Source organism: Salmo trutta, chromosome 8 (assembly GCF_901001165.1).
Source record: "Salmo trutta chromosome 8, fSalTru1.1, whole genome shotgun sequence".
Lineage (NCBI taxonomy): Eukaryota > Metazoa > Chordata > Actinopteri > Salmoniformes > Salmonidae > Salmo > Salmo trutta.
In genome coordinates this window covers 218598-233703 of record NC_042964.1, presented here as the reverse complement: position 1 = coordinate 233703, position 15106 = coordinate 218598, and the positions used below count along the sequence as shown (strand labels likewise).

Here is a 15106-nt window from a genome sequence, read left to right as displayed (position 1 = left end):
CATAGAGAGACCTAATATTCTAGACTATGTTTATCGCGTACTAATTAATATTCTAGTACTACGTTTATCGCGTACTAATTAATATTCTAGTACTACGTTTATTGTGTACTAATTAATAGTCTGAGAAGTAGTTGGTGAAACAAGCGAGGCAGTCATTTGAGAAACCAAGTCTGCCGATAAGAATGACAGAGTCATACCACTCAGGAAGGAGATGCGTTCCGATTGTCTAGCTCGACTGATTTGTACGTTCATCAGTATAAACACCATGGGACCATGCAGCCGTCATACCGCTCAGGAAGGAGACGCGTTCTGTCTCCTAGAGATGAACGTACTTTGGTACGAAAAGTGCAAAATCAATCCCAGAATAACAGCAAAGGACCTTGTGAAGATGCTGGAGGAAACAGATACAAAAGTATCTATATCCACAGTAAAACGAGTCCTATATCGCCATAACCTGAAAGGCCGCTCAGCAAGGAAGAAGCCACTGCTCCAAAACCGCCACAAAAAAGCCAGACTACGGTTTGCAACTGCACATGGGGACAAAGATCGTACTTTTTGGAGAAATGTCCTCTGGTCTGATGAAACAAAAATAGAACTTTTTGGCCATAATGACCATCGTTATGTTTGGAGGAAAAAGGGGGAGGCTTGCAAGCCGAAGAACACCATCCCAACCGTGAAGCATGGGGGTGGCAGAATCATGTTGTGGGGGTGCTTTGCTGCAGGAGGGACTGGTACACTTCACAAAATAGATGGCATCAGGAAGAAGGAAAATTATGTGGATATAATGAAGCTACATCTCAAGACATCAGTCAGGAAGTTAAAGCTTGGTCGCAAATGGGTCTTCCAAATGGACACGCATACTTCCAAAGTTGTGGTAAAATGGCTTAAGGACAACAAAGTCAAGGTATTGGAGTGGCCATCACAAAGCCATGACCACAATCCTATAGAACATTTGTGGGCAGAACTGAAAAAGTGTGTGCGAGCAAGGAGGCCTACAAACCTGACTCAGTTACACCAGCTCTGTCAGGAAGAATGGGCCAAAATTCACCCAACTTATTGTGGGACGCTTGTGGAAGGCTACCTGAAACGTTTGACCCAAGTTAAACAATTTAAAGGCAATGATACCAAATACTAATTGAGTGTATCTAAACTTCTGACCCACTGGGAATGTGATGAAATAAATAAAAACTGAAATAAATAATTCTCTCTACTGTTATTCTGACATTTCACGTTCTTAAAATAAAGTGGTGATCCTAACTGACCTAAAACAGGGAATTTGTACTAGAATTAATAGGATTAAATTTCACGAATTGTGAAAAAGTGAGTTTAAATGTATTTGGCTAAAGTGTATGTAAACTTCCGACTTCAACTGTAGGTCTCTAACAGTTTTGGTTTAGAGTGTCTCCCTCATCAAATTGGCCGCGGCAGCTTTCCAGTCTTTAGGGATCTCAGACGATATGAAAGAGAGGTTGAACAGGCTAGTAATAGGGGTTGCAAAAATTGTGGCGGATAATTTTAGAAAGAGAAGGTCCAGATTGCCTAGCCCAGCTGATTTGTAGGGGTCCAGATTTTGCAGCTCTTTCAGAACATCAGCTATCTGGATTTGGGAGGAGAAATGGGGGAGGCTTGGGTGAGTTGCTGAGGAAGGTGCCGGGCAGTTGACCGGGGTTGGGGTAGCCAGGTGGAAAGCATGGCCAGCCGTAGAGAAATGCTTTTTGAAATTCTCAATTATAGTGGATTTATCAGTGGTGACAGTGTTTCCTAGCCTCAGTGCAGTGGGCAGCTGGGAGGAGGTGCTCTTATTCTCCATGGACTTTACAGTGTCGGCCAGGAATGGCCAATAGTTTCTATCCCCAGACCATCAGGCTGCTGAATAGACACCACTAGTCAGCTGTTTCTACCATCATGCTGCTGAATAGACACCACTAGTCAGCTGTTTCTACCATCAGGCTGCTGAATAGACACCACTAGTCAGCTGTTTCTACCATTAGACCATCAGGCTGCTGAATAGACACCACTAGTCAGCTGTTTCTACCATCAGGCTGCTGAATAGACACCACTAGTCAGCTGTTTCTACCATCAGGCTGCTGAATAGACACCACTACTCAGCTGTTTCTACCATCAGGCTGCTGAATAGACACCTCTAGTCAGCTGTTTCTACCATCAGGCTGCTGAATAGACACCACTACTCAGCTGTTTCTACCCCCAGACCATCAGGCTGTTGAATAGACACCACTAGTCAGCTGTTTCTACCATCAGGCTGCTGAATAGACACCACTACTCAGCTGTTTCTACCCCCAGACCATCAGGCTGTTGAATAGACACCACTAGTCAGCTGTTTCTATCATCAGGCTGCTGAATAGACACCACTAGTCAGCTGTTTCTACCATCAGACCATCAGGCTGCTGAATAGACACCACTAGTCAGCTGTTTCTACCATCAGACCATCAGGCTGTTGAATAGACACCACTAGTCAGCTGTTTCTACCCCCAGACCATCAGGCTGCTGAATAGACACCACTAGTCAGCTGTTTCTACCATCAGGCTGCTGAATAGACACCACTAGTCAGCTGTTTCTACCATCAGACCATCAGGCTGCTGAATAGACACCACTAGTCAGCTGTTTCTACCATCAGGCTGCTGAATAGACACCACTAGTCAGCTGTTTCTACCCCCAGACCATCAGGCTGCTGAATAGACACCATTTTCTCTAGTGAAATCAAATCGTCTTGCATGCTGGAGCTCAGAGCCTCTGATTTCCACTGTGCCCTGCGGTCACACCTTCAAGCCTGTGTGACTATTTAACACAGATGTGTCGATGGAGCGTGAAATTGTCATGCTGACTGCTAGGAATGTCCACCAGAGAATATAATTTAAATTTCTCTACCATAAGCCGCCTCCAACGTAATTTTTGAGAATTTCGTAGTTCGTCCAACCGGCCTCACAACCCCAGACTACGTGTAACCACCCAGCCCAGAACCTCCACATCCGGCTTCTTCACCTGTGGTGTCGTCTGAGACCAGCCACCCGGACATCTGATGAAACTGTGGATTTACACAACCGAAGAATTTATGCACAATCTGTCAGATACCGTCTCAGGGAAGCTCATCTGCGTGCTCCTCATCCTCACCAGAGTTTTGACCTGACTGCAGTTCGGCGTCGTAACCGTCTTCAGTGGACAAATACTCACCTTCGATTGCCACTGGCACGCTGGAGAAGTGTGCTCTTCACGGATAAATCCTGATTTCAACAGTATGGCAGACGAGCGTGTGTGGTGTTGTGTGGGCGAGCGTTTTGCTGATGTCAACTTTGTGAACAGAGTGTCCCATGGTGGAGGTAGGGTTATGGTATGGGCCCCATGGTGGAGGTAGGGTTATGGTATGGGCCCCATGGTGGAGGTAGGGTTATGGTATGGGCCCCATGGTGGAGGTAGGGTTATGGTATGGGCCCCATGGTGGAGGTAGGGTTATGGTATGGGCCCCATGGTGGAGGTGGGGTTATGGTATGGGGCAGGCATAAGCTACAGACAGTGAAAACAATTGAATTTTATTGATGGCAATTTGAATGCACAGAGATACAGGGACAAGATCCTGAGACCCATTGTCCTGCCATTGATCCACCGCCGTCACCTCATGTTTCAGCATGATAATGCACGGCCCCATGTCGCAAGGACCTGCACACAATTCCTGGAAGCTGAAAATGTCCCAGTTCTTCCATGGCCTGCATACTCACCAAACATGTCACCCATTGAGCATGTTTGGGATGCTCTGGATCGAGGTGTATGACAGCATGTTCCAGTTCAATATCCAGCAACTTCACACAGCCATTGAAGAGGACTGGGGCAACATTCCACAGGCCACAATCAACAGCCTGATCAACTCTATGTGAAGGAGATGTGTCGCGCTGCATGAGGCAAATGGTGGTCATACCAGATACTGACTGGTTTTCTGATCCATGCCCCTACCTTTTTTATTAGGTATCTGTGACCAACAGATGCATATCTGTATTCTCAGTCATGTGTAATCCATAGATTAGGGCCTAATGAATTTATTTCAATTTACTGATTTTCTTATATGAACTGTAACTCAATAAAATCTTAGAAATAGTTGCATGTTGCGTTTTTATATTTTTTGTTCAGTGTAGGTCCTTCTTTGCAGCACTTGACCATATGACTGGACAGTAATCAAGATGAGATCCAACTAGAGCCTGCAGGACTTGCTTTGTGGACTGTGGTGTCATCTCTCAGACAGACCACTCCCCAGCTTTACAACCATTGAATCTATATGTTTTGACCATGACAAGTTTACAATCCTAGGTAACGCCAAGTAATTTAGCATTATTGTGGCTGATGTGGGGGAGGGGTGGTGAGGAAGTGAGTGAATGAGCTAGAGGCCTAAGACTGTTTAATCTGCTTAGGCAGATCAGGCTGGCTCCTCCCCTAAGTGTGCACTCTTTCCTCTCTATTTAAAGTATAGTCCAATGTCCCCTTCTCTCTCTCTCTCTCTCTCTCTCTCTCTCTCTCTCTCTCTCTCTCTGTCACACTCTTTCTGTCTCCTCTCTCTCATTCATCTCTCTCTCTCTCTCTCTCTCTCTCTCTCTCTCTCTCTCTCTCTCGGCATCTCTCTCTCTCTCTCTCTCTCTCTCTCGGCATATCTCTCTCTCTCTCTCTCTCTCTCTCTCTCTCTAAAAGGTTGTTTGTGTTGTCAATATCAGCCCTGTGTCTCTGGATGAGGTTCAGAGGTTGAACAGTCAGTGGATGCTTGTGTGTGTGTGTGTGTGTGTGTGTGTGTGTGTGTGTGTGTGTGTGTGTGTGTGTGTGTGTGTGTGTGTGTGTGTGTGTGTGTGTGTGTGTGTGTGTGTGTGTGTGTGTGTGTGTGTTTTCACCACAGGAGAGATTCTGGCTGGGATGCATCTAATCCTCCACTCAGTGTTTATACGATACAGCCGCGAGGGGAGGGGGGGTAAACACAGACGGGCCAGAGTATGTTGATCCTGGAAAGGTAATCAACATACTCAGTGCGAGTGGGCGGCTGAGAACGACACGTGTTGTCATTGGATGAAGCACTGAGGGGGTGGGGTTTAGAAGGAGTTTGCACCTGTGTGAACCAATGAGAGTGCAGGACAGTGTGGTGTGTGGGAGAGGCAGAATGGTACCTCATGTGAGCACACTCCCCTCGCCTTGACAGGAGATTCCGCCCTGCAGGAAAAGTGGAATGAGGATTAGCCAATGAGACGTGTGGATAGAATCAGGACATAATCTAAATCCACAGACAAAGCCTTCTCTCATCTGGGATCAACTGGCTGGCTGGGGTTAGGGTAGCTGGCTGGGGCTCATCTGGGATCAACTAGCTGGCTGGGGCTGGGTTAGAGTTGGGGCTCATCTGGCTCTGTGGGGTTAGGGGTTAGGGTAGCTGGCTGGGGTAGAGTTGGGTCTCTGGCTCTGTGGGGTTAGGGTAGATGGCTGGGGTAGAGTTGGGTCTCTGGCTCTGTGGGGTTAGGGGTAGATGGCTGGGGTAGAGTTGGGTCTCTGGCTCTGTGGGGTTAGGGGTAGATGGCTGGGGTAGAGTTGGGTCTCTGGCTCTGTGGGGTTAGGGGTTAGGGTAGCTGGTTGGGGCTCATCTGGCTCTGTGGGGTTAGGGTAGCTGGCTGGGGTAGAGTTGGGTCTCTGGCTCTGTGGGGTTAGGGGTTAGGGTAGCTGGCTGGGGTAGAGATGGAGCTCATCTGGCTCTGTGGGGTTAGGGGTTAGGGTAGCTGGCTGGGGCTCATCTGGCTCTGTGGGGTTAGGGTAGCTGGCTGGGTAGAGTTGGGTCTCATCTGGCTCTGTGGGGTTAGGGGTTAGGGTAGCTGGCTGGGGTAGAGTTGGAGCTCATCTGGCTCTGTGGGGTTAGGGTAGCTGGCTGGGGCTCATCTGGCTCTGTGGGGTTAGGGGTAGCTGGCTGGGGCTCATCTGGCTCTGTGGGGTTAGGGGTTAGGGTAGCTGGCTGGGGCTCATCTGGCTCTGTGGGGTTAGGGTAGCTGGCTGCATGCTGGGTGATCTGAAAATACCAAGGCTGTGGCAGTCACGAAATTTCGTCAGCCACGAACATAATCACATTTAGCATCTCCTGGCTTCCACAGATAGCCTACACCATCACAATAAATCCATGTAATATAGTCTACCTACACCATCACAATAAATCCATGTAATATAGTCTACCTACACCATCACAATAAATCCATGTAATATAGTCTACCTACACCATCACAATAAATCCATGTAATATAGCCTACACCATCACAATAAATCCATGTAATGTAGCCTACACCATCACAATAAATCCATGTAATATAGTCTACCTACACCGTCACAATAAATCCATGTAATATAGCCTACACCTTCACAATAAATCCATGTAATATAGTCTACCTACACCATCACAATAAATCCATGTAATATAGTCTACCTACAACATCACAATAAATCCATGTAATATAGTCTACACCATCACAATAAATCCATGTAATGTAGCCTACACCGTCACAATAAATCCATGTAATATAGCCTACACCTTCACAATAAATCCATGTAATATAGTCTACCTACACCATCACAATAAATCCATGTAATATAGTCTACCTACACCATCACAATAAATCCATGTAATATAGTCTACACCATCACAATACATCCATGTAATATAGTCTACACCATCACAATACATCCATGTAATATAGTCTACACCATCACAATAAATCCATGTAATATAGTCTACCTACACCATCACAATAAATCCATGTAATATAGTCTACACCATCACAATAAATCCATGTAATATAGTCTACACCATCACAATACATCCATGTAATATAGTCTACACCATCACAATAAATCCATGATTTATTTTAGACAGGTCTAAAGAAACATGACATGAAGAAAATGTAGTCTATTTCAGAAGAACAGAATAGCATACTCTGAGTTGTCCTGATGTTAGGTCCTGATGTGGCTGTGCCATATGGCTGTGAGGCGACACTAGTTCATTTAGCAGGTCCTGATGTGGCTGTGAGGCGACACTAGTTCATTTAGCAGGTCCTGATGTGGCTGTGCCATCTGACTGTGGGCTACACTAGTTCATTTAGCAGGTCCTGATGTGGCTGTGGGCTACACTAGTTCATTTAGCAGGTCCTGATGTGGCTGTGGACTACACTAGTTCATTTAGCAGGTCCTGATGTGGCTGTGGGGCGACACTAGTTCATTTAGCAGGTCCTGATATGGCTGTGGGCGACACTAGTTCATTTAGCAGGTCCTGATGTGGCTGTGGGCGACACTAGTTCATTTAGCAGGTCGTGATGTGGCTGTGGGCTACACTAGTTCATTTAGCAGGTCCTGATGTGGCTGTGCCATATGGCTGTGGGCTACACTAGTTCATTTAGCAGGTCCTGATCTGGCTGTGCCATATGGCTGTGGACTACACTAGTTCATTTAGCAGGTCCTGATGTGGCTGTGGGCGACACTAGTTCATTTAGCAGGTCCTGATGTGGCTGTGCCATATGGCTGTGGGCTACACTAGTTCATTTAGCAGGTCCTGATGTGGCTGTGGGCTACACTAGTTCATTTAGCAGGTCCTGATGTGGCTGTGGGCTACACTAGTTCATTTAGCAGGTCCTGATGTGGCTGTGGGCGACACTAGTTCATTTAGCAGGTCCTGATGTGGCTGTGGGCTACACTAGTTCATTTAGCAGGTCCTGATGTGGCTGTGGGCTACACTAGTTTATTTAGCAGGTCCTGATGTGGCTGTGGACTACACTAGTTCATTTAGCAGGTCCTGATGTGGCTGTGGGCTACACTAGTTAATTTAGCAGGTCCTGATGTGGCTGTGGGGCGACACTAGTTCATTTAGCAGGTCCTGATGTGGCTGTGCCATATGGCTGTGGGCTAGATTTGCTAAGAATTCCGTGGTATTATTTTATAGTATGACGAATACAATTGAACAAAGCTGAATAAAATAGAAAGGATATTTTCTCCAAATGATTTGAGGGAGAGCGCACATGCGGCTATTCTGTGTTGAGCGGTTAACAAAGAAACAGGTCCTCCTAGATGCTTAATTTAGAGTTATTCATGTAACTTTAGTCGTTCTACAGACGTGGGTTATGTTTAGATGTTTAATACATTGTAAGGTTATATGATGAGGCTCTAATGGTTGCTTGAAAGGCAAGAGCTCTGCTTTGTTTTTTGTGCAGGCTGCACACACTTCATCAGTCACTCATTCACAATTTGACCAGCACTTGATAATGCCTAGAATTTCACGGCGGCATCCCCTTTGTGTGGCCGCAATGCACCCTATAAAAATCCATGCCTTTTGCGGCCAGAGTTGGCCGCCCGGCTAAACTGAGCAATCTGGGGAGAAGTGCCTTGGTCAGGGAGGTGACCAAGAACCCAATGGTCACACTGACAGAGCTCCAGAGTTCCTCTGTGGAGATTGGAGAACCTTCCAGAAGGACAACCATCTCTGCAGCACTCCACCAATCAGGCCTTTATGGTAGAGTGGCCAGATGGAAGCCACTCCTCAGTAAAAGGCACATGACAGCTCGCTTGGAGTTTGCCAAAAGGCACCTAATGACTCTTAGACCATTAGAAACAAGATTCTCTAGTCTGATGAAAACCAGATTGAACTCTTTGGCCTGAATGTAAATGTGATATTTCAGTTTATTTTTTATAAATTAGAAAACATTTCTAAAAACCTGGTTTTGCTTTGTCATTATGGGGTATTGTGTGTAGATTGATGAGGGGGGAAAAAACTATTTAATACATTACAGCCATATTTTAAAATGTAACAAAATGTGGAAAAAGTCAAGAGGTCTGAATACTTTCCTAATAAACCTTCGGAAAGTATTCAGACCCTTTAGTTTTTACACATTCTGTTACATATGGATGTTTTTTAAATTTTTTAACCAGGATTGTTACCTCTAACCAAGGATTGTTACCTCTAACCAGGATTGTTACCTCTAACCAAGGATTGTTACCTCTAACCAGGATTGTTACCTTTAACCAGGATTGTTACCTCTAACCAGGATTGTTACCTCTAACCAGGATTGTTACCTTTAACCAGGATTGTTACCTCTAACCAGGATTGTTACCTCTAACCAGGATTGTTACCTCTAACCAAGGATTGTTACCTCTAACCAGGATTGTTACCTCTAACCAGGATTGTTACCTCTAACCAAGGATTGTTACCTCTAACCAAGGATTGTTACCTCTAACCAGGATTGTTACCTCTAACCAAGGATTGTTACCTCTAACCAGGATTGTTACCTCTAACCAGGATTGTTACCTCTAACCAGGATTGTTACCTCTAACCAGGATTGTTACCTCTAACCAAGGATTGTTACCTCTAACCAGGATTGTTACCTCTAACCAGGATTGTTACCTCTAACCAGGATTGTTACCTCTAACCAGGATTGTTACCTCTAACCAGGATTGTTACCTCTAACCAGGATTGTTACCTCTAACCAAGGATTGTTACCTCTAACCAGGATTGTTACCTCTAACCAGGATTGTTACCTCTAACCAGGATTGTTACCTCTAACCAGGATTGCCATTACAAAAATTACAATTATTATTTTAGCAAACAATTATTGTGATTCATCCTGTATTGTTCCTAACATTATTACCCGCAGAGCAACATATGTGGGATACTCATACTCACTCAACCTCTTTCCCCCACAAACAACCATAAACTCAGATGTTCAACAGTTGTCCCATCCAGAGCCCAACTTGATGTACGAATACATATACAGTTACAGCTGTTTGAGAAGGCATGAAATTTAGCAGAAACTGGCAGAAATGGGAAGATTTGAGTAACCAATGTCAAGTCCTAGCTGATGGAGATCAGATACACCCCTTACCCTGAAACACATGCTGGTCCCCGTTGTGACCATTTTCCCCAAGCATCTCTGAGCAGTCTGACCTTTTGATTATTTTGTGCCACAATAGGCTATAATTGATTTTGGCCCAATAGTCCTGGCATTTTGATAGTGTTATATTGCCTAAAAACCTCAAATTAATTCAAAGCCACTGGGCCTAATAAGACATTTTTTCATTTAAGTTGTATTTCATTCTAAGTAACAATTTATTGAGTATAATGATTTAATACAACTAAATGTTAGGTGCTGAGCGCTTTATGTTCCTGCCAGCCTAGTGCGTCGCACTCTCAAATGCTCCACAATGTATTTGTTTGTAGGCTATAGCCTTGAAATCACTGAGATAATAGGCTAATACTATAGCCTAAATTATACATGTTTGTTCCTTAGGCTCCCTGTCTGGCTCCTGACTAATGTAGAGTGTTTATATGCTGTTTGGTATGACATGTAGCCTATTTCAAATGATGAGTGCTTCTTACAGTCACCTTTTTTATATTTATGAATATACTTTTCATTCAAATCATGTGGTTTGGTTTCAATACTTCTAAATCAAATGGTAGGTCCAGGTAGTCACAAAAATAGATGGGTGTTGTTTTAATGAATGTGTTTTTTTTTTTGTGAGCGAGGAGCGGTTTGGTTTTTAGTGGAGCGGCTGAGTGGGATTTCCGACCACTCAACTCCATGCTCACATACTCTGATGTGAACTGTGTGCCACCACATTACACTGAATCTAGACACACACACACTATTCAAAATGTTTATTTTCTCGTCTTTGCAGTGGGTCGAGTAGCAGCATGATCGCAATCGACAACAAGATCGAGCAAGCCATGGTAGGTCTCTGTTGTGTTTTTCAAAAAAGAAGCCTGAAACCTTGAATAAAGACTGTTGACATCTAGTGGAAGCCATAGGAATTGCAATCTGGGAGACGGATGTACATAGAAATAGGTTTCCATAATAAGAGCCTGGGAGCTCAAAAAAAGAAATAATTCTGGTCAGATTTTCTTTGGATTTTCGCCTGCCATATCAATTCTGTTATAGTCTCAGACATTATTTTAACAGTTTTAGAAAGGTCAAAGTGTTTTCTATCCAATGCTACCAATTATATGCATATCCTGGCTTCTGGGCCTGAGTAACAGGCAGTTTACTTTGGGCACGTCAGTCAGGCGGAAATTCAGGAAACTAGACCCTATCCCAGAGAGGTTAACCTTATTCTGACTTCATGTATTGTGATATAAATCACATTTTATTTGTCACATACATGTGTTTAGCAGATGTTATTGCTGGTGTAGCGAAATGCTTGTGTTTCTAGCTCCAACAGTGCAGTAATATTTAAATAGTCATATCTAACAATTTCACAACAAACACACATCTAAAGGAATGGAATTAAGAATATATAAATATTTGGTCGAGCAATGTCAGAACGGCATAGACATATACAGGTATGTTGGGTAATAACCTTATTCTGATATCATGTATTGTGATATACAGGTCTCTGTTGGGTAATAACCTCATTCTGATATCATGTATTGTGATATACAGGTCTCTGTTGTGTAATAACCTCATTCTGATATCATGTGTTGTAATACACTACCGAGTGGTTCAGCGGCTGGAGGCGTCACTACAGACCCTGGTTCAGCGGTCTAAGGTACTGCATCTCAGTGCTGGAGGCGTCACTACAGACCCTGGTTCAGTGGTCTAAGGTACTGCATCTCAGTGCTGGAGGCGTCACTACAGACCCTGGTCCAGCGGTCTAAGGCACTGCATCTCAGTGCTGGAGGCGTCACTACAGACCCTGGTTCAGCGGTCTACGGTACTGCATCTCAGTGCTGGAGGCGTCACTACAGACCCTGGTCCAGCGGTCTAAGGCACTGCATCTCAGTGCTAGAGGCGTCACTACAGACCCTGGTTCAGCGGCTGGAGGCGTCACTACAGACCCTGGTTCAGCTGTCTGAGGCACTGCATCTCAGTGCTGAAGGCGTCACTACAGACCCTGGTTCAGCTGTCTGAGGCACTGCATCTCAGTGCTTGAGACGTCACTACAGACCCTGGTTCAGCGGTCTATGGCACTGCATCTCAGTGCTAGAGGCGTCACTACAGACCCTGGTTCAGCGGTCTAAGGCACTGCATCTCAGTGCTAGAGGAGTCACTACAGACCCTGGTTCAGCGGCTGGAGGCGTCACTACAGACCCTGGTTCAGCGGTCTAAGGCACTGCATCTCAGTGCTGGAGGAGTCACTACAGACCCTGGTTCAGCGGTCTAAGGCACTGCATCTCAGTGCTAGAGGCGTCACTACAGACCCTGGTTCAGCCTTGAGACAATTGAGACATGGATTGTGTCTGTGTGCCAATCAGAGGGTGAATTGGCACGACAAAATATTAAAGTGCCTTTGAACAGGGTATGGTAGTAGGTGAATGGGGTATGGTTGTAGGTGAACGGGGTATGGTAGTAGGTGAACGGGGTATGGTAGTAGGTGAACGGGGTATGGTAGTAGGTGAACGGGGTATGTTAGTAGGTGAACGGGGTATGGTAGTAGGTGAACGGGGTATGGTGGTAGGTGAACGGTGTCTGGTGGTAGGTAAACGGGGTATGGTGGTAGGTGAACGGGGTATGGAGGTAGGTGAACGGGGTATGGTGGTAGGTGAACGGGGTATGGTAGTAGGTGAACGGGGTATGGTGGTAGGTGAACGGGGTAGTAGGTGAACGGGGTATGGTGGTAGGTGAACGGGGTATGGTAATAGGTGAACGGGGTAATAGGTGAATGGGGTATGGTAATAGGTGAACGGGGTATGGTAATAGGTGAACGGGGTAATAGGTGAACGGGGTATGGAGGTAGGTGAACGGGGTAGTAGGTGAACGGGGTATGGTGGTAGGTGAACGGGGTATGGTAATAGGTGAACGGGGTATGGTAGTAGGTGAACGGGGTATGGTAATAGGTGAACGGGGTAATAGGTGAACGGGGTATGGTAGTAGGTGAACGGGGTATGGTAATAGGTGAACGGGGTAGTAGGTGAACGGGGTATGGTAGTAGGTGAACAGGGTATGGTGGTAGGTGAACGGGGTATGGTAGTAGGTGAACAGGGTATGGTAGTAGGTGAACGGGGTATGGTGGTAGGTGAACGGGGTATGGTGGTAGGTGAATGGGGTATGGTATTAGGTGAACGGGGTATGGTAGTAGGTGAACAGGGTATGGACAAAGGTGAACGGGGTATGGTGGTAGGTGAACAGGATATGGTGGTAGGTGAACGGGGTATAGTAGTAGGTGAACGGGGTATGGTAGTAGGTGAACGGGGTATTGTAGTAGGTGAACGGAGTATGGTGGTAGGTGCCAGGCGCACCGGTATGTGGCAAGAACTGCAACAGTTTCCCGTGTGAATCAAGAATGTTCCACCACCCAAAGGACCGGCAGCCAACTGGACAACTGCGGGAAGCATTGGAGTGAACATGGGCCAGCATCCCTGGAGTCAACATGGGCCAGCATCCCTGGAGTCAACGTGGGCCAGCATCCCTGGAGTCAACGTGGGCCAGCATCCCTGGAGTCAACATGGGCCAGCATCCCTGGAGTCAACATGGGCCAGCATCCCTGGAGTCAACGTGGGCCAGCATCCCTGGAGTCAACGTGGGCCAGCATCCCTGGAGTCAACATGGGCCAGCATCCCTGGAGTCAACATGGGCCAGCATCCCTGGAGTCCACATGGACCAGCATCCCTGGAGTCCACATGGACCAGCATCCCTGGAGTCCACATGGACCAGCATCCCTGGAGTCCACATGGACCAGCATCCCTGGAGTCCACATGGACCAGCATCCCTGGAGTCCACATGGACCAGCATCCCTGGAGTCCACATGGGCCAGCATCCCTGGAGTCAACATGGGCCAGCATCCCTGTTGAACGCTTTCGACACCTTGTAGAGCCCATGCCCATGTAACAGTATAACTTCCGTCCCTCTCCTCGCCCCTACCTGGGCTTGAACCAGGGACCCTCTGCACACATCTGCAACTGCCTCCCACGAAGCATCGTTACCCATCGCTCCACAAAAGCCGCGGGGGAACAACTACTTCAAGGTCTCAGAGCGAGTGACGTCACTGATTGAAACGCTATTAGCGCGCACCCTGCTAACTAGCTAGCCATTTCACATCGGTTACACCCAGACAATATGAGGCTGTTCTGAGGGGAAAAAGAGGGTGGAACTCAATATTAGGAAGGTGTTCTTAGTGTTTTGTCCACTCAGTGTAGATTGTTTTCTATTTTTCAGGACCTTGTAAAGACCCACCTGATGCTGGCGGTCCGAGAGGAAGTGGAGTTGCTATGGGAACAGATTAAAGAGCTGTCAGAAAGGAACGCCCAGCTGGAGAGAGAGAACTGCATCCTGAGGACGCTGAGAGACTGACACTCCTGTAATGACGTTGTTTAAATTAGTAATACCTGTAACATTACTGATGAGTGATTCTGTCCAACTGCAGAAAACAATAAATAACTGTGATTAAAGAGTATCTGGCTACCTAGAGCTCACACACACACACACACACACACACACACACACACACACACACACACACACAGCGTTGTCGGGGGTAACCGGCAGAGCCGGGTCGGAATGTGGATCTGAGCGCTAAGAGGAAGGGAAGGCTCAAACAGTCAGGTATCAGCACACGCCACCTCTATATACACCGCACCTCTATACACACCACCTCTATACACACTATACACACCACACCTCTATACACACTATACACACCACACCTCTATATACACCACCTCTATACACACCACACCTCTATATACACCACCTCTATACACACTATACACACCACACCTCTATACACACTATACACACCACACCTCTATATACACCACACCTCTATACACACCACACCTCTATATACACCACCTCTATACACACTATACACACCACACCTCTATATACACACTATACACACCACCACCTCTATATACACCACCTCTATATACACCACCTCTATATACACCACCTCTATACACACTATACACACCACACCTCTATACACACCACCTCTATACACACCACCTCTATATACACCACCTCTATACACACCACCTCTATACACACCACCTCTATACACACCACACCTCTATATACACCACCTCTATACACACTATACACACCACACCTCTATACACACTATACACACCACACCTCTATATACACCACCTCTATACACACCACATCTCTAT

At 46.1% G+C, this 15106-nt stretch overlaps 1 protein-coding gene across 1 annotated transcript in view; it reads left to right on the top strand.

The window, feature by feature from the left end:
- The window catches only part of tsc22d4 (TSC22 domain family member 4), a 44574-nt gene extending 30192 nt beyond the window's left edge, over positions 1-14382 (top strand). The window contains exons 4-5 of the mRNA XM_029759652.1: positions 10675-10726; positions 14148-14382. Coding sequence (XP_029615512.1) covers positions 10675-10726; positions 14148-14282 — 187 coding nt within the window. The 3' untranslated portion in view covers positions 14283-14382. The remainder of the gene's footprint in view (positions 1-10674; positions 10727-14147) is intronic.
- The last annotated feature ends 724 nt before the right edge of the window (positions 14383-15106 follow it).